Source organism: Arabidopsis lyrata, assembly GCF_000004255.2.
Source record: "Arabidopsis lyrata subsp. lyrata unplaced genomic scaffold ARALYscaffold_8, whole genome shotgun sequence".
Classification (NCBI taxonomy): Eukaryota; Viridiplantae; Streptophyta; class Magnoliopsida; order Brassicales; family Brassicaceae; genus Arabidopsis; species Arabidopsis lyrata.
In genome coordinates, this window is record NW_003302548.1 from 1,071,749 (window position 1) to 1,091,485 (window position 19,737).

The window sequence follows — 19,737 nt, forward strand, 5'->3', positions numbered from 1 at the left end:
AGCGAGTAGCGACCAATTCTCTTCTTAGTTACTTCTCATTTTCTGATTCCAATTCGGCTCAGCATTGTTTAACTATTGTGGGCCTCAAACTTTCGTTCATGGGCTTCAATTGTTCCAAAATTTTGATTTATGCAATCGGGTATATATATATTTGATTTTTTTTTAAAAAAAGTTAGCTGATATAAATATTTGGGTATATTTGATTTATTCAATCTGGGTTTCTTCACGATAAAAATAAGCTATGACGTTAAAAAAAAATACGGAAAAAAATGTACACATTCCTAAGAACTAGGATAATCATTTAAATTAAAAATAATAAATTCTCACTAAAAACAACTGGTATGTATATATATAAAAAATCTATATAAAGGAATAAAAAAGATATGTCCACGAAAATTCTTAGGAAAAACAGAGTGCTCCCACGTCAGAACACCTAAGTTGATCTTTGGAATCTGGAAACGCGCTTCGAATCTACGACTCAAAATGACCAAAATACCCTCGACTTTAGATTGTATAAAAAAACTCTTCGGAGACTTTATAACAACACCACCTGAAACAAAACAGAACCTTAATTCTTTTTCTTTGTACATTTCGATTTTGGAAGCAGCTCAAAAATTGTAAGAAGATGATGAGAAAAGGGAAGTTTTCTTTATGGAAGACGACGAAAGAAAGGACGAGATTGAAATTTTTGGGACTTGGAGGGGTAAAGTGGAAGAGATTGAATCTGAAGATGTCGTTTTTGGAAACTTTGAGATACAGAATCATGTCTGTCATCGAAGCTATGGTTTTGGTATCTAAGCTTGCTTTCTTCTTCCTCTGTTGTGGTTGTAAATTCTAACAAAAGTTAGTTTTTTTTTTTTTTGTCAACTCTCTGTTTTTTTTTTTTCTCTTGTATTTCTAGTTACTATGTAGAATTTGATTTTTCTTTTTTTATTCTTTCAATTCAATATGAAATTCTTGTTCATTTCTGCGTTTATGGTTTTTTTTTTCCTCTGTTAGTGTAAATAATGACTCATAACTGCAAATTTTATCATCACCATGATGTTAACAAAAGGAAGAAGAAATTGAAAATTAGGTTTTAGGAGAAAGACGAAAACCAACACGTGTATTTTTTTTGGCTTTGAGTTATTTTTGGGCTGGTTAAGTTTCAGGCAATCTAAATTTTTTTTTTTGTAGGAAAAATCAAACCAACTGGCAACTAGAGCTGGTGATAAGTATTAAGTTATATTGTCATCATGTAATGATTCCAACCAAATCGAATCTCAAATTTCTCTCAATATTTTATATAAGGGTCAAAGTCTTTTGTGGTGGGCAATTTATGTTAGTATATTTTGAGCCAATGTAATGTAGAATTGACTGATACGAACGGATGTTGAATTAGTCAAAAAGCCAATGTAGAGTTGTATTTGTAAAATGTCAATGTATTTTTACTTCAAGCCAATGAGTTTTGGAAGCTCAAAGGTATTCGAGAGTTTCTACTTCTTGTCTCCTGATTTCATAGTTTGGCTCATTTTTTTATATGAGACCCTACTTTTTACCTTAATACACATGAGATTCGTACATGTTGGTACCGAGATGTGAGGAGAGATCTGTAAGGTTTTGTCTCAAGATCGATGTGGGATATCCTTTCTACCCCTGAGACAGCAGAGTTATCAGTGCTTCTGGAAAATAGACCGATCCTGATAGTGGACCGATTATTTGTGTAATGGGCCGAGCGTCATTGACTTTCTCTGGTGAAAGTCAAGTCAACTCTTCTTCTTGAACCGAATGAATAGAAGGGGTGAAACTGAAACCCATACTCAACAGTACACTAGATTCGTTCAATAACATTATATAAAATTCTTTCACATTCTAGTTTATAGAAATTGTGTTGGGTTTGGCCCAATCAAACCCAATGATAATTCCCAACATTAATTTCCTTTTATTGTCGTCTAATATTGATAGTGTTGTTGAGACACAAAGTTTAACATTTGCTCAAACATGTTAAAATGCTACTTTCTGTATTTCTGAAAACTATGATACATTAATTTGTTCACTATATATTTTTGCAAACTTTAAACTTAAACACTAAAATATACATATATTACTTTGTACACGAGTATTATACTATTTAGTCATTTGGGATTTGGGAATAGATGTATGATGTTAACCACTCGAATGCACAATTGGTTCGAAAGATGAAGAAATGGTTGGGAACCCAGGCTTTTATCAATATTGTTAAAGTTTTGTCTATCCAGGAGTTAATGAATTCCACGCCGAGGCATTATTACGATGAACACGGTGTAGTTGGTCATTTTATAGATAATGAAGTTGGAATTTTAAATGTTTATGCTCTTGCCCATCATTTTAGAAAGAGTGGAACAGTATACGAAGAAGATTGTCCTATCACTGAGGAGCAGGTTTTCCTAGATGAGAGCACAACGACTGAGGTAAAATGTTCTCTCTCCTTCATTCTCTTCTCTCTTTGTTAAATTAACCTTTAATTAATGTTTTTTTCCCTTGATACAGGGATGTGAGAGAATTATCCCAAGCATTTGTGACGTTCATTCTATCTATGATTACATAGCGGACTATGGTGGTGAGGATGGTTTATCAATGTTTCATCAAGAGTTGGAGTATCAGCTCAGGGAGGGAGGACCACTCAGTATTCAATTCGAAGTGTATCACTTCTTATTACACCACTCAGGTCAGGAATTGTATTTTAATTCTGCTTCTTAGTTTACTTTCATATATTTTCTAAAGCATTTGATTTCCAATCTTTGTTTTTGTGGATTAATACTTGATCTCAGAATCCCACTAATTTTTAACTTTTTGTTTGTTTTTTAGGGAAACCTCTATAATCCTTCTAATTCTGAACTTGAGTTCATTCCTCTTGGTGGACACTATGTCATCGCCACTGCATTAGGCACACTTGATGGATTCCTCGCCTTGGAGTGTCAAGATACACTACTAGAAAACAAATATTTTGTTAGAATTTTCCAACAACTTAAAAGTTATTGCTTCTATCCAACAATATATAATATTTGTTGGAAAATTCCAATAATATTCATACAAATTATGCAACGTAATTACCACAACTAAAATTTGTAATGAATTTCCAACGATATAATAGAATCGTAAGCTTCCAAGGAGCTTCCAAAATGAAATTTTTAGAAGCGTTAAAAATTCCGAAAGCTTCCGAGAGCTTCCGATTCCGACTAAGATTCCGAAGCGGGAAGCGGACCTCCGACGAAGCTTCCGTGCTTCCTAGGTTCATACAACATTTTGTTCATTATGTCCAAAATGAAACTGATTTATTAATTTTATAAAGAATATGGGGAAATGATGATGAGTTCTCAAATTTTACCATTTGAGTTGAAAGTGTAAAATTTATTATTTATCTCTTTCATCTCGAACAAAGAAGAAAAATAAAAAAGTTTTCATCCATTCTACACAAAGATGAATAAAATGAAAACTATTCATATCTATTTTTTCATCAATTTGTTTTCATCTCATTCATTTGAAGGCTAACCATTTACAGTAATAATTTGAAACTCATGTTACTGGAGCAGCTATACGTAGAGAAACATATAATATATTTAAAAAAAAAAAAAAACAAAAAACAAATACATGAGAAAGAGTTATTTTTATTTCTCAAGATTTTATGTTTGTTATAAGAGAATGATCGACGGAGGAGTCACGTAGTTGACGCTAAGCTAAATTGGACAAAACGGATTTATATTTAAATGTGGATTAATTAGGCTGCTATTATTGCGAAGCACCGAAGCAAATGTAAAGAACTACAAGTACTTTTGTGGATAGTAACAATTGTATGTCAAAAATGTAATAATAAAATTCACATATAAGTACTAATACAAACACAAAAGTTACGTTTGAAACAATCAAATTATGAACCTATTTTTGTGTGTGAATAATTGTACTAATCATTTCAAACAAGTAACATAAAACAGTAAGACTTTATATGAAGTGTTAGATTTTTGTAAAGAAGAAAAAAACTTGGGTGGTGAACAACTTATACCAGCTTTCTACTAACAACTTTGATTGTTGTCTTGGCTATTTTAAGATCAATGCCCCCACGTGAATACCGGTTCACCAACCTTGCCCAACTCTATTTAATTACATTTCGAGTATTTATTTCCGGTTACTTGTTATTTCTATAGGTATTCTTTTTACATGCATGATTTCAGCTTTTAAAAATTAATAGAGGATATCTAGTAAATAAGCAAATTGTAGAAGGTTTATTTTTTGAACAGCTACTTCATTGATAACCAAACACGGTTTTAAACTACATCAGATACGAAATTTCGCAAGATTTTCTTATCTACAAAATCGATCAACATATTGACGGTTTTCGGAATGTTAAAGAAAACATTAGCTAAAAATATGGAGGGTAGTAGTTAATATCTTGAAGGATCCCATACACAAATTTTCTTAATAATGTAAATAGGTTTTGATGAGTTTCATGGAACTTTATTTGATAGCATTTTATTTTACATGGCATCACATTTTTGTAAAACAAGCACAATACTATGCATAACGTATTCACGAAAATGCTATCGCGCTATTTTGCGAATTTTAGCACTACAAATTACAATCTACAGAATACACCCAGCACAATTGTACATTTTGAAATGTCTTATTTTATGGGAGGCTAAATCTTGAGGGAATAAAACTACTAGGCCAAAAAGTGAATAGTTGTAACTTGTAAGCATTTAGGGGCCTTTGGACGAATTGAGCTTTGTCTTCTCCGTCTGAAGACTAATTTCGATTTATTAATAGTATCCATTTTGCCCAAAATAAAAAGATAAAGTGAGCCAAGAACCATAAGGCAAGTGGCTTGTCTTCTCTTATCACGAACACGAGAGTTCGACTCTTGTTTTTCATAGTGGGGCAAATTGGGCCCGTCGAAAATAAAAAGTTACATTAAATGATCAAACTTATTTGACATGTTTGTGAACTACAAACAATAAAATTACTCAATTAATTTCTAAGTAAAACAATTGGGACAAAAGTTGTATTATTACCATGGTATGATTGTAAGTGTTATCATCCAATTCAAATGAAAACGTTGTTATTTCAGATTTTGTTCCCTGTGGATATATATATTCAACCCAACTAAAGCTAATAAATCACTCCAAAATGAAAAAATTATCTAAAAACTGAATAGTATTATAATAACGAAAAAACAACTTTACAAAATTCCGAAGCCAAACCGATGAAAACTGAAACAAAACAATGTGTGTAAATGTTAATTTGAGTAAAACAAATCTATTTTTGAAATCTAAAAAATATTCTAATTGGTAAAAGATTCTACGTTTTTGAAAAATCCAATCCAAAAAAAGTAATCGAGGTCAAGATAAAACCAGAAACAATAGAAATTTTTTTGATATGTGATAGCGAATAAAATTATGATATCGTTTACCCCATTCGAAAACTACACGTATCTTTAATCGAGGTACGAAACAGATCGGAGCAATTTTTTTTTTGTCAACATCTTTTAATTAAAACTCAAAAGAGCCATTTCGAGAAATGTTGTTTACATATGTGATTGTGATATGATGCGGTTCGGTAAGAACTTTTCATGCCAAATTATCCGCATCGAAGCTATTTTTTATAGACAAAATAGTAGAATAACATAAACTATAAGGCTAAAACTAAAACATTTGTAAAAATTAAAGGACTTAGAGAAAAATTTACTGTCCAAAAAATTCCTCGAATATTTCGCTGTTTTTATATACTAATAAGACTTTGCTCCTGAAATCTGACGCACTTGAGCTCTTTCGCAAAACACACATCACACACCATTTTCACAACATCGTACTTATCGCCTTCCTCTCTCTCAATCTCAATCTCAATTTCTGGATCCACCATGCAAGCTCTTCAATCGTCATCTCTCCGTGCTTCTCCACCAAACCCACTTCGCTTACCATCAAATCGTCAATCACATCAGATAATCACCACCAATGCGAGACCTTTGAGAAGACACCGCTCCTTCATCTCCGCATCAGCATCCACTGTTTCCGCTCCTAAACGCGAAACAGATCCGAAGAAACGAGTTGTCATTACTGGCATGGGTCTTGTCTCTGTGTTTGGTAACGATGTTGATGCTTACTACGACAAACTCTTGTCTGGTGAGAGTGGAATCAGTTTGATTGATCGTTTCGATGCTTCCAAGTTCCCTACTCGATTCGGTGGTCAGATCCGTGGCTTTAGCTCTGAAGGTTATATTGATGGCAAAAATGAGCGTAGGCTTGATGATTGTTTGAAGTATTGCATTGTTGCTGGTAAAAAAGCTCTTGAAAGTGCCAATCTTGGTGGTGATAAACTTAACACGGTAACATATGAATTGAAATTGATTATAAAGTTTCAATTTTTAAGAGTTTAGGAGTCCAAGTTTTGATTTTGGTTTTTGGGTTTGTTGCAGATTGATAAGAGGAAAGCTGGAGTACTAGTTGGTACTGGAATGGGAGGTTTAACTGTGTTTTCAGAAGGAGTTCAGAATTTGATTGAGAAGGGTCATAGGAGGATTAGTCCATTTTTTATACCTTATGCTATAACAAACATGGGTTCTGCTTTGTTGGCGATTGATCTTGGTCTTATGGGTCCTAACTACTCGATTTCTACTGCTTGTGCTACTTCGAATTACTGTTTTTACGCTGCTGCGAACCACATTCGTCGTGGTGAAGCTGATATGATGATTGCTGGTGGGACTGAGGCTGCTATTATTCCTATTGGGTTGGGAGGTTTTGTTGCTTGTAGGGCATTGTCTCAGAGGAATGATGACCCTCAAACTGCTTCGAGGCCGTGGGATAAGGCAAGAGATGGCTTTGTTATGGGTGAAGGAGCTGGTGTTCTGGTATGTTTCAGAAATTCTCACTCTCACATTGAAACTATGAACATACAGTTGCCTCTGTGTGTATAGTATATACGAGCCTGTTTTGGTCTAAATTCTGTGAAACTGGAGGATTTGATACAGTGTTATCTTAGGCTGAATGATTTCTACTTCTAAATGAGAAAACTTGCCTTCCCATAGTCAATTAGCTGGGGTTGTATCCTTGCACTTGCATTTTGATACTCTACAAAGTTGGTTTATTTCACCATGAGATTGGGTCATACGTGTGACATGCTGTTTTGGAGACACCCATTAATTATATAATTGTTGTATGCTCTTATAGGTGATGGAAAGTTTGGAACATGCGATGAAACGTGGTGCTCCAATTGTAGCAGAATATCTTGGAGGTGCTGTTAACTGTGATGCTCACCATATGACTGATCCAAGAGCTGATGGGCTTGGTGTCTCTTCATGCATTGAGAGATGCCTTGAAGATGCTGGTGTATCACCTGAGGAGGTATATAACACAAACTTTTCATGCTTCCGAAGTTTTATGGCTATCTCAAACAAAGGGTTCAATTAAATTTCTGTTACTTCCCTACTTATACTCATTCGGTCGTTCCACGTTTTTCAGGTAAATTACATCAATGCACATGCAACTTCCACTCTTGCTGGTGATCTTGCTGAGATTAATGCAATTAAAAAGGTATTCAAGAGCACTTCAGGGATCAAAATCAATGCCACCAAGGTTTGTTCCCAATGCTACCATGATTGAGTGTTCTTCTTCTTCTCCTCTGTTTTCATGTCTTTGTTTGCTATGCAATTCCTGTAAATGACGTTTTTTGTTACAGTCTATGATAGGTCACTGCCTCGGTGCAGCTGGAGGTCTAGAAGCCATCGCCACAGTGAAGGCTATTAACACTGGATGGCTGCATCCTTCCATCAACCAATTTGTACGTATTTGATTCCGCTTTCAGTTTGAACTGTTGCAAGATTTGAACTTGGTCTTTGTTTTAGACTCTCACACTCTTTGTTTCTCATTGTAGAACCCAGAACAAGCTGTGGACTTTGACACTGTCCCAAACCAGAAGAAGCAGCACGAAGTTGATGTTGGTAAGTGACAACATGACCGCTTCTCATTCGATAGAACTGACAACGGTTTCTCTCTGATTAATAATGTCTTTCTGTTTTGCTGCAGCCATATCAAACTCATTCGGGTTCGGTGGACACAACTCAGTCGTCGCCTTCTCTGCCTTCAAACCCTGATTTCTTCATACCTTTTAGATTCTCTACCCCATCCGTTACATCATCCATCACCACCACTTGCAGCTTCTTGGTTTCACAAGTTCGAGCTCTTCCTCTGGCCTTTTGCGGTTCTTATTTTTCCATTCCCCGTTTTGTTACTGTTGCTGAGATTTCAGATTTTGTTTGTTCTCTCTCTTGTCTGCGGAATGTTTGTATCTTAGTTCGTTCCATATTTGCGTAATTTATAAAACAGAAAACTGAGAGAATCTTGTAGTAACGGTGTTAGTGTCAGAATAATCCAAATTAGGGGATTCTCATCTTCTTTCTAAGTAAACCGAATCTAAATATGAATTGATTTGGTATGCTGGTTTTAGGTTTAGAATCTGAGTGTAAACCGAATATAATATGAAATTACCGTACCGGTTTGGTGTTATATCGCCTCGAGGAAATCAAACGCGCAAAAGAAGAGCGTAAACACCACCGCCAATCAAACGCGCGTAAAGAAAGGCCGAAATTGATTGGCCCAAATTTTGTTAGTCAAAAGCCCATAGATAAGGCCCAATTAATATCGGCCCAAAATGACACACTCTTCCCGCCAAAAAGGGTACAGGTTATCTCCCAATATCCCGCCAAAGGAGAAGCCTTTATGCCTCTCCAAATCGGAATTTGCTAATCAGAGGTTTCAAGAAGAAGACGAAGAAGAAGAAGAAGGGCTTTCGAAGAACCCAGATTTTGTTAAGAAATGGATGTACCGGAGGAGACGAGGCTTCGCCACAAGCGAGATTTTATCCAGTTCCTCGATAACGTAAGTCGATTTCTCTCACCAGACATTTCTCGAGCTTCTGATCTTGTCTAACTATAAAAGTTGGATTTTTATGGAATTGTGTAGATGTATATGGATGAAATCAAAGCTTTGGTACAGCAAAAACGTCACCGTCTCATTATTAATATCTCTGACATTCATCACTACTTCCGCGATTCTGCCTCTAGGTTTGTCACCTTCTCAATCTGTGTCTTCCTCGAATTTTTAATCTGTTGTTTGGTATAAAGGTAATGAATTTATGGCAGATTTTAGGGTTTTGTTAGATTTAGGGTTGTGAATTTGGGGATTCTTGAGGATTCGATTCACAACAATTGTCATTTGTTTTGTGTCCTTAAAGTTTATTGCTTTGTTTTTGGATAGGATACTGAAGAATCCAAATGAGTATATGCAGTCATTTTGCGACGCAGCCACTGAAGCTACTCGCGGTATTGATCCTAAATACTTGAAGGAAGGAGAGCTAGTCCTTGTTGGTTTTGAAGGTTATTTTGTCTCTCGTGTTGTGACTCCTAGAGAGCTTCTCTCTGAGTTTATCGGATCTATGGTTTGTGTTGAGGGCATTGTCACCAAATGTAAGCATTTTTCACTTTACGCTGGCAAATTATCAAGAGAAGCTTGATTAGTGAAATCGCTGTTTCCTTAGTGAAGATATTAAGTCTCTGACACATGCTTTGCTTTCAGGCTCTCTTGTGAGGCCAAAGGTTGTTAAAAGTGTTCACTTTTGTCCATCAACCGGTGAATTTACCAATCGAGATTATCGAGACATAACATCTCACGCCGGTTTACCCACTGGGTCTGTCTATCCCACAAGGGTAATTACATGTTTTTGTTTTCGTTTTGTTCATTTACCTTTACTGCTGGAAGATTTTCCTGTTACTGAATTTTTGTTTTCAGGATGATAAGGGCAACTTATTGGTGACTGAGTATGGGCTGTGCAAATACAAAGATCATCAGACCTTGTCAATTCAAGAAGTGCCTGAAAATGCTGCTCCTGGTCAGCTTCCAAGAAGCGTTGATGTCATAGCTGAGGATGACCTTGTTGACTCATGCAAGCCAGGAGATCGAGTGTCTGTTTTCGGCATTTACAAAGCTCTTCCAGGAAAAAGCAAGGGTAGTGTAAATGGAGTCTTTAGGTGTGTTTTCTTACACATCCATAAGTTCAAGATGTTATTTTCACTGTGATTATGTTGACCAAGCTCTTTCTGTGTAGGACTATCCTCATAGCCAATAATATCGCTCTGCTCAACAAAGAAGCAAATGCACCTATATACACTCCGCGAGACCTACAGAACATTAAAAATATTGCAGGAAGAGATGATGCGTTTGATCTCCTTGCTCGTTCCTTAGCACCTTCTATTTATGGGCACGCTTGGATAAAGAAAGCAGTAGTTTTACTGATGCTTGGCGGTGTTGAAAAGAACCTCAAGAACGGTACCCACTTGAGAGGGTTAGTCTTGCTTGAAAATAGATTTCAGCTTCTGTTCATTGGATACTTTTTGTGTTACTCATTTTTTTCTTTCTTCACTTAAAAACAAATCTTGTGCTTTCAGAGACATCAACATGATGATGGTTGGTGATCCATCTGTTGCCAAATCTCAACTTCTGAGAGCGATAATGAATATTGCACCATTGGCTATATCAACCACTGGCCGTGGTTCTTCCGGTGTTGGGTTAACTGCTGCTGTGACTTCTGACCAAGAAACAGGTAAAAAGCGCACAAAAGCTTTTTGACATTTTTTAATCAAATGCTAAAATCAAAATTTGGAAAAGGTCGAAGTGCTATTTCTCATAAAAATCAAATTCTCATTTTCATCAGGGGAACGAAGACTAGAAGCTGGTGCAATGGTCCTCGCTGATAAAGGTATTGTGTGCATTGATGAGTTTGATAAGATGAACGATCAGGACCGAGTTGCTATACATGAAGTGATGGAGCAACAGACTGTAACGATTGCAAAAGCTGGTATCCATGCATCACTGAATGCTAGATGCAGTGTGGTTGCAGCTGCAAATCCCATATATGGAACTGTAAGTTCACACAGAACTTGTCCTAATCTGCTGACTCTACTGACTAGTATCCCTTGTCCTAATATACTACTCTTGCTTCTGCAGTATGATAGATCACTGACTCCAACAAAGAACATTGGACTTCCGGATTCGCTGCTTTCTCGTTTTGATCTGTTGTTTATTGTGTTGGATCAAATGGATGCTGGTATCGACAGCCTGATTTCAGAACATGTCTTGCGCATGCATCGTTACAAGAACGATAGAGGTAGGAAACAAATCACGCTTCTATGTTTTACTAAATATTTCACAACCCATGTCTTGAAATATATCTGGCTTTTGAGTGAACCATAGGTGAGGCAGGGCCAGATGGGACCTTGCCATACGCGAGAGAGGACGATGGTGAGAGTGAATTGTTTGTTAAGTATAACCAAACGCTACATGGGAAGAAGAAAAGAGGCCAAACACATGATAAAACCCTTACGATTAAGTTCTTGAAGAAGTACATTCATTATGCCAAGCACCGTATTACGCCAAAGCTCACTGATGAAGTGAGACACTGAACTCAAATATATAAATTTTTATGTATCTGAATCTGATAATCTTTTCCACTAAAACCTCTCTTTTGTTATTAAATTTGCAGGCATCGGAACGTATTGCAGAAGCATATGCGGATCTCAGAAATGCAGGTTCCGATACTAAGGTAATTCATTTCATAAAATAACATTGGACACTTGAGTGTTTTGGTTTTGTTGGGAACTTGTATTTGACAACCATCGAAATCTCTGCAGACTGGAGGTACACTTCCGATAACAGCAAGAACTCTAGAAACAATAATCCGTCTTGCTACGGCACATGCCAAAATGAAGTTGAGCAGAGAGGTAACAAACTAACTCAAATCTTTTGTTTTCCCCGCTGGTGGTGAATATGTTCTATTCAGATTCACAATAAAGTAATATCTTTATTTTGAAAGGTTACTAAAGCCGATGCAGAGGCTGCCTTGAAGCTTATGAACTTTGCAATATATCATCAAGAATTAACAGAGATGGATGATCGCGAGCAAGAAGAACGTCAAAGGGAACAAGCAGAACAAGAAAGAACACCAAGTGGTCATAGAGGCAACCAACGCAGGAATAATGAAAATGGAGAAGAGAATGACGCTGCAAATGTCGACAGGTAGCTATAACTTGATCTCCTCCATGAGAAAACTCATATCACAGCTTTCTAAACCCTAATACTTTGTCCTTTTTATTTTTGCTGGTCCATTCAGTGAAACAGCAGATCCAATGGAAGTAGATGAACCTCCAGTAGAGCAATTCAGCGGCACGGTCTCTGCAGCAAGGATTGAAACATTTGAACGAGTGTTTGGGCAGCACATGAGGACACACAGGCTCGATGACATTTCGATTGCAGATATAGAGACTGTTGTCAACAACAATGGAGTTGGGGCTTCTCGTTTCTCTGCAGATGAGATTATGGCTCTCTTAGAGGTAAATCACAAAGCTTTCTCATTCTTTTGCTTTTTATCCAATTTCTTCATAACTTTACTCTATTGTGGATTACATGCAGAAACTGCAAGATGATAACAAAGTGATGATCAGCGATGGCAAAGTTCATATCATTTGATCATGAAGAAACCCATGTTGATTGCATCATCACCATATTAGAACTCAAAATAGTGTAGTATGAGAAGAGAACTCTTGTAAACCAAAATATCATTTTGTATAATCTTTATTCATACTTTTTAAGTTATGTTTTTGCATTTACTAGTGAAGTAAAACTGATGACAAATGCTTAAAAAAACGCATCTGATTACAAAATTGTGGAATTTATAGCGAAGCACAACCCAAGAATGAAATACTTCCATCATCTAATTCTCTATCCTTTAATTTCATTTCTACACACATGTATTCGACATCAAGGTTATAATGAATATGTTTGTTTTAACCCAATGGTAAGAAGAGAGTTTTGTCATATATAAGCCAACTTCGAAACCCTAATTATCACTACCTTGAACTCTCTAGTCTAAAAGATGAATGTTTTTCCTTTTGGTCTCTGTAACTTTGTTTTTCCAAACCGTGTTTGTTTTGTTCATGATGGATCCTATACGTTTCTAAATCAGGTTAAATTCCACAAAGATTGATTGAAATCAATTTTGGTATTCAGAGTAATTCAACAAAATCTATTTTGGTAGCTTGCTGCACACGTTTCTCTGTAAACCCTAATTCTAAAATCAGTAAAATGGTCAAAACAATTGAGTTACTGAATACATTTACATAGTTAGACCATACATGTCTCTGATTCAGACTAGAGCTTCTCAAAAATGTTAAGGCCATGAGCAAGGGAAACATGTCCTTGGTTCATGTCCCCACTCTAAAAATTCTAAATTCTTAAATTATTATGAATAGTAATGTAAGGATAAGACTTAAGAGGCTATGAAACATTTGCTTGTGACCTTGTACAACGATGATTAAGACATTAAATTGGAAATATCCGTCAAGTTGTGTCTGAGAAACAATAGTGAAGACTTTTGTGGCCGTGATTAATATTTTATATAAATCACCACGACGTACGATTACAATCTCAATCTCCAAAGTCTTTGTTCCTAGTTTCCTCCTTCTCACTCTGTCTATGGCTTCTTCATCTTCTTCTCGCAATTGGTTATATGATGTTTTCTTGAGCTTCAGAGGAGGAGACGTCCGTGTAACATTCCGTAGCCACTTTCTCAAAGAGCTCGATCGCAAACTGATCACTGCTTTCAGAGACAATGAGATCGAGAGAAGCCACTCTCTATGGCCCGATCTTGAACAAGCGATCAAGGAGTCCAGGATCGCTGTGGTCCTTTTCTCCAAAAACTATGCTTCATCAAGCTGGTGTCTTAACGAGTTGCTGGAGATTGTGAATTGCAATGATAAAATTGTCATACCGGTTTTCTACGGTGTGGATCCTTCCCAAGTGAGGCATCAAATCGGTGACTTTGGAAGTATCTTTGAAAAGACTTGCAGGAGACATTCAGAGGAAGTGAAAAATCAGTGGAAGAAAGCGTTGACTGATGTAGCTAATATGCTTGGATTTGATTCGGCGACCTGGTATGATTTTTGTACTAATTCATTATTAGATACATCTTGAAATAATTTGTTAAATTATCTTTCACCTTATTAGGGATGACGAAGCAAAAATGATTGAAGAAATAGCCAATGATATTTTGGGTAAACTGCTTTTAACTACACCCAAAGATTTTGAAAATTTTGTTGGCATCGAAGATCATATTGCAAATATGAGTGGATTGTTGCAACTGGAGTCTGAAGAAGTGAGAATGGTTGGTATATGGGGTTCCTCAGGGATTGGTAAGACTACCATCGCAAGAGCTCTGTTTAACCAACTTTCTCGTAATTTCCAAGTTAGCAAATTCATAGACAGAGCTTTTGTATATAAGAGTAGAGAAATCTATAGTGGAGCCAATCCGGACGACCACAACATGAAGTTAAATTTACAAGAGAGCTTCCTCTCTGAAATTCTGAGGATGCCGGACATAAAGATCGATCATCTAGGTGTACTAGGAGAGAGGCTACAACACCAGAAAGTTCTTATCATCGTTGATGATTTGGATGACCAAGTGATCTTAGATTCCTTGGTGGGTCAAACTCAATGGTTTGGAAGTGGGAGTAGAATCATTGTGGTTACAAATAATAAGCATTTCTTAAGAGCTCATGGGATTGATCATATTTATGAACTTAGTCTCCCAACTGAAGAGCATGCTGTTGCAATGTTATGTCAATCTGCTTTCAGGAAAAAATCTCCACCAGAAGGTTTTGAGATGCTTGTAGTTCAAGTTGCAAGACATGCGGGTAGTCTTCCTTTGGGTCTTAATGTTTTGGGTTCGTGTTTGAGGGGGAGGGATAAGGAGTACTGGGTGGATATGCTGCCTCGGCTTCAGAATAGTCTAGACGATAAAATTGAGAAAATACTAAGAATCAGTTATGATGGGTTAGGTAGCGCAGAAGATCAAGCGATATTTCGTCATATCGCATGTATTTTCAATCATATGGATGTCACAACCATCAAGTCGTTGCTCGCAGATAGTAAATTGGGTGTTAATGTTGGGCTGCAAAACCTGGTTGATAAGTCCCTCATTCATGTCAGATGGGGTCATGTGGAGATGCATCGTTTGCTACAAGAAATGGGCCAAAATATTGTTCGCACACAGTCAATTGACAAACTTGGAAAACGAGAATTTCTGGTGGATCCAAATGATATTTGTGATGTACTCAGTGAAGGCATTGTAAGTTCCCTTTTTTTTTTGTGGTCCTTTCATAACTCAGTATATGCGGTTAAGAGACTGCCATTTGATAAACAATGAACTGTATCATGTATGGTTTAGTCTCTTTCTCATTGATTTTATATTTTTTTCAGGATACTCGAAAGGTTTTAGGTATATCATTGGAGACAAGTAAGATTGATCAGTTGTGTGTACATAAGAGTGCCTTCAAAGGGATGCGTAATCTCCGTTTCTTAAAAATTGGTACGGATATCTTTGGAGAAGAAAACAGATTGGACTTACCTGAAAGTTTCAACTATTTGCCACCTACACTCAAACTATTGTGCTGGTCTGAATTCCCAATGAGGTGTATGCCTTCTAATTTTCGTCCTGAAAACCTTGTCAAGCTCAAAATGCCGAATAGCAAGCTACATAAGTTGTGGGATGGAGTTGTGGTAAGTTTTGAGAATATTTTCTTATGCTATTATTAATGAGGGAAGTCATAGTGTTTATTTTAGTTTTTAGATGACAATAATGTGATGTGTTGTGTAATTTCTAATGGGCTTTGTGTTTAATTTTTGTTGAATACAGCCACTTACATGTCTAAAGGAAATGGATCTGGATGGATCAGTCAACCTGAAAGAAATTCCTGATCTTTCCATGGCTACTAATCTTGAGACACTTGAGCTTGGGAATTGCAAGAGTTTGGTGGAGCTTCCTTCCTTCATACGAAATCTCAATAAACTGTTGAAATTGAACATGGAATTCTGCAACAATCTGAAAACTCTTCCAACTGGCTTCAACCTCAAATCTCTCGGCCTCCTCAACTTCCGATATTGCTCGGAGTTGAGGACTTTTCCCGAAATCTCAACCAACATCTCAGATCTCTATCTGACTGGAACAAACATTGAAGAACTCCCTTCTAATTTACATCTCGAGAATCTTGTTGAGCTTAGCATATCAAAAGAAGAGAGTGATGGGAAACAATGGGAAGGAGTCAAGGTATGTAGTTCTAAACTTAAAGTCACTACTACATTTGGTGTGTTATCAAGATATCATGTATTCTTCTCTATATATAATACTAGATCCAGATATAGCACGAAATTAAACCATTTTAAAAATTGAATAAATTAATTTTATTTTATCTTATGATTGAAGATTGATAATGCATGATATTCAACCCTGATTTATGTTTGGTTAAGACTCGAGGTTTTTAGTTTTCAATTTCTTTTGGTTTGTGAATAATAATATTCAAAGTGTGATTTGAAAATAATTATAGTAATATATAACAATTTAAATTTATTATAAAATTATATTGAAAATGATAATTTTATTTGTTTAGTATATATATATATATAGATGTTTCAAATTATAAATTACATTTTATGTTGTTTACATTTTACGAATTATGTTAAGGTTGAATAATCAAATGATATTATTTTGAAATGTTGTCTAGTAGTTAAGAAATAAAATAAAAACTAATTTGGTTTGGTCTAGTGGTTGAATCCAATATATGTTATGATAAGATATTCACAGCGACATTTAAAAATGATACGAGTTCAATATAAATTACGTGATATCAATATTGTCATTTCAGTTTAAACAAATAATATTAAGAAAAAGGCATTAATAAATTGAATTCGATACTACAAATTTAGTAGATTAATAATTACAATCTTATCATATAAAAAATGAATATTAACTATTATGCTATCAAATGAAAATGATATATATATTCAAAAATTGGGTTAATATGTAAAAGTTTGAAATTTAATATGTGATGTAAGATTGGAATCCACCAAACTTATGTTCACACGATGATCTAAGGTGATTTTGTTTAACATGTATAAATTGTTTATTTGGTTTAGCCGCTTACGCCCTTACTGGCGATGTTGTCTCCCACTTTGACGAGCTTGCATCTCCAGAATATCCCAAGTTTGGTGGAGCTTCCTTCTTCATTTCAGAATCTCAATAATCTGGAGTCTTTGGACATCACAAACTGCAGAAATCTGGAGACTCTACCCACTGGAATCAACCTCCAATCTCTCTATAGCCTTAGTTTCAAGGGATGCTCACGCTTGAGGAGCTTTCCTGAAATCTCAACCAACATCTCAAGTCTCAATCTAGACGAAACAGGGATTGAAGAGGTTCCTTGGTGGATCGAGAACTTCTCTAACCTTGGTTTGCTAAGTATGGATCGTTGCAGCAGGCTAAAATGTGTATCCCTACACATTTCTAAACTGAAACATCTTGGGAAAGTTGACTTTAAAGATTGTGGGGAGTTGACTAGAGTTGATTTGAGTGGCTATCCAAGTGGGATGGAGGAGATGGAAGCTGTCAAGATTGACGCAGTTTCCAAAGTCAAACTCGATTTCAGGGACTGTTTCAACTTGGATCCAGAAACTGTCCTTCACCAAGAATCAATTGTTTTCAAATACATGTTACTTCCAGGGGAACAAGTGCCATCATATTTCACTTACCGTACTACTGGAGTCTCCTCTCTGACCATTCCTCTACTTCCCACACATCTCTCTCATCCATTCTTCAGATTTAGGGTTGGCGCAGTGGTAACTAATGTAATACATGGAAAAAATATGGAGGTGAAATGTGAGTTCAAAAACAGATTTGGGAACAGCTTTCATGTTGGCTCTGATTTCTATGTTTATTTACTTTTCACGAAAAGTCAGAAGGGTAGTCAAATGTTAACTATATTGGAATGTTGTATCCCTCTAAACGAAGGTAATGCTCCTCTAGCTCAAGGGAACTACGATCACGTGGTTATGAATATTCATATAAGAGCTGGAGGTTGGAGATCTACGTTCGAATTAAAAGAATGGGGTATACGACTCTTAGAGGACTGTTCATCAGCAGAGAACCGACTTGGTAATCCAAACAGTAATCTTCCACATTTTTCGGAAGCGGAAGAAGGCAATATTGGGTATACACCTCCTCAAGGACTTGTTAATGAGATTGAACACAGTGAAGAGTCTGTAGATAACGATGTAGAGACAGAGAGAAGCACAAAGCGAATGCGGGTAAGCATTAGTTGAACATAATACTATTCATCTCTCAATTATTTTTTTGTAAATGGCAACTGGATTACTCATTTATACATGTTTGTATTTTAATTTTTTATGTAGATAACTCGATTTGTTTTGTTTTGCAGATCACGTAAAGGACCACTCAAGAAGACAAGAAACCTATGACTTGCCCTACCGCTATACCTAGGACTGGGAGAAACACATGATGTCACTTTCAATCTTTGTTTGCAATGAGTTGTTTTGCCGGTTATAATGGAACAACAAGATCAAAGGAGAACATGCAACGACTGATCTCCAATATCTCCCTAGCTAGAGACGTTTTAAGGTAACCCAAAAATCTCAATAAACCATCTTATGGGAAAAAGGTGAATTTCAACCCGAACAAATTGCAAAATGCGTTTTTATACCTCAACAAAGATACAAAGTCATTTTCAACCTCAACGCTAAAATAACTTAAATAAACTATCCAAACTATTAAATTTGAGCGTAAAACTACATTGACTTTTAAAAAAATAGTCAACACTTTGACAACTACATTTAAGCGTTATTATAGTTTCACAGAGCATAGGATCGGAGGAGCTTCTTCATTAGGAATCTTTTCAATAGATATTTGCCACCGACTAAAAGTGTGGTTTCAATTGGTGATTTCATGAGGCTGAAACTGAATATAACATTACATATTTTTTTTTTTTGTGATCATTTGATTGGAATTTTCAAGTCTGCTGCATTGCTCGGTAGTCAAACTGCAAGGATCACTTGGTATCACCTTTGATCATCACTTTCAAATTAAATGTACATATAATTGGGAAATTATAAATACACTCTGCCACAACCACAATGCTGATCTAATTGGTAACTTCATTTGTAGACATTTAGTTTCTAGCGTTGCATTAAAGAAATTAATTATAAAACCTATCGTGAAGCATTTTCCCATTTCGATCACCAATTGTGCTTATAAATTTTATTTTCATACAATTTTATGCAGCTTCATTTGCTCATAAACTAATAGACTATGCTGATGAAATAGGGGTTGAGGCTCACTGAGGCTAAAAGGAAGTTCATGTGCAAAATATTGAGTCTTTAGAGAGAGACGAGAATATTTTGAATCATGCAAGAATCAAGACTAGGACCAACAGAAGTCAGAAGCATGTTTTTCGTTCTCTAAATTTTCCTGGACCGAACTGGGATTGTGTATTGTTTTTCATGGTCATTAATTTCCTGAATTTTACTGGAGGAGTTGTATTATATTATCAATGTTATACGTTCAATTCAACAGAAAAATTGTATGAAATCAGATTGGTATGCTATGTAGGGCTTCCATGAAAGCAATAGAGACAATGGGAGAAGAGGAAACGAAGCAGAGTACATTTATAGGCCGTCGACAAAGATGAAATAGTAGCATTAGTTCAACTAGAGTCATGTCTCGAGTATGATGAAAAATAGATAAAAGATTAATGTGTGAAATGGATTTTTCTTACATTAGATCCTTGGTTGGAATAGAATCAATAAAATTTAGCAAATTTAAGGAAAACAAAACAAA

General features: G+C 35.9%; 4 protein-coding genes across 5 annotated transcripts; all 4 read left to right on the forward strand.

The window, feature by feature from the left end:
* The first annotated feature begins 529 nt into the window (after positions 1-529).
* Positions 530-1,036, forward strand: LOC9301275. The gene has a single exon (XM_021011101.1). It carries the CDS (start codon positions 626-628, stop codon positions 836-838), a length of 213 nt encoding a protein of 70 aa, XP_020866760.1. The 5' UTR covers positions 530-625; the 3' UTR covers positions 839-1,036.
* Positions 1,037-5,663: 4,627 nt separating this feature from the next.
* LOC9299488 (3-oxoacyl-[acyl-carrier-protein] synthase I, chloroplastic) lies at positions 5,664-8,403 on the forward strand. The gene is made up of 7 exons (XM_002863366.2): positions 5,664-6,334; positions 6,425-6,856; positions 7,176-7,349; positions 7,467-7,580; positions 7,684-7,785; positions 7,879-7,945; positions 8,031-8,403. The coding sequence occupies exons 1-7, from the start codon at positions 5,870-5,872 to the stop codon at positions 8,096-8,098; spliced, it is 1,422 nt and encodes a 473-aa protein (XP_002863412.1). The 5' UTR covers positions 5,664-5,869; the 3' UTR covers positions 8,099-8,403.
* Positions 8,404-8,729: 326 nt separating this feature from the next.
* LOC9299489 (DNA replication licensing factor MCM3) lies at positions 8,730-12,664 on the forward strand. Its single transcript, XM_002863367.2, has 15 exons — positions 8,730-8,882; positions 8,967-9,067; positions 9,261-9,469; positions 9,579-9,709; positions 9,792-10,030; positions 10,108-10,344; positions 10,448-10,602; positions 10,714-10,922; positions 11,007-11,166; positions 11,253-11,449; positions 11,542-11,601; positions 11,690-11,779; positions 11,872-12,074; positions 12,169-12,388; positions 12,468-12,664. The coding sequence occupies exons 1-15, from the start codon at positions 8,820-8,822 to the stop codon at positions 12,522-12,524; spliced, it is 2,331 nt and encodes a 776-aa protein (XP_002863413.1). The 5' UTR covers positions 8,730-8,819; the 3' UTR covers positions 12,525-12,664.
* Positions 12,665-13,442: 778 nt separating this feature from the next.
* LOC9299490 (protein VARIATION IN COMPOUND TRIGGERED ROOT growth response) lies at positions 13,443-19,543 on the forward strand. 2 transcript variants are annotated; one of them, XM_021022956.1, is made up of 7 exons: positions 13,443-13,987; positions 14,061-15,180; positions 15,312-15,611; positions 15,748-16,158; positions 17,025-18,191; positions 18,323-18,522; positions 19,225-19,543. In XM_021022956.1, exons 1-6 carry the CDS (start codon positions 13,530-13,532, stop codon positions 18,329-18,331), a joined length of 3,465 nt encoding a protein of 1,154 aa, XP_020878615.1. In that variant the 5' UTR covers positions 13,443-13,529; the 3' UTR covers positions 18,332-18,522; positions 19,225-19,543. The 2 variants fall into 2 exon arrangements, with proteins under 2 accessions (XP_020878615.1, XP_020878609.1); XM_021022950.1 differs by having other exon boundaries at positions 13,458-13,987; positions 19,183-19,543.
* Positions 19,544-19,737: the final 194 nt, after the last annotated feature.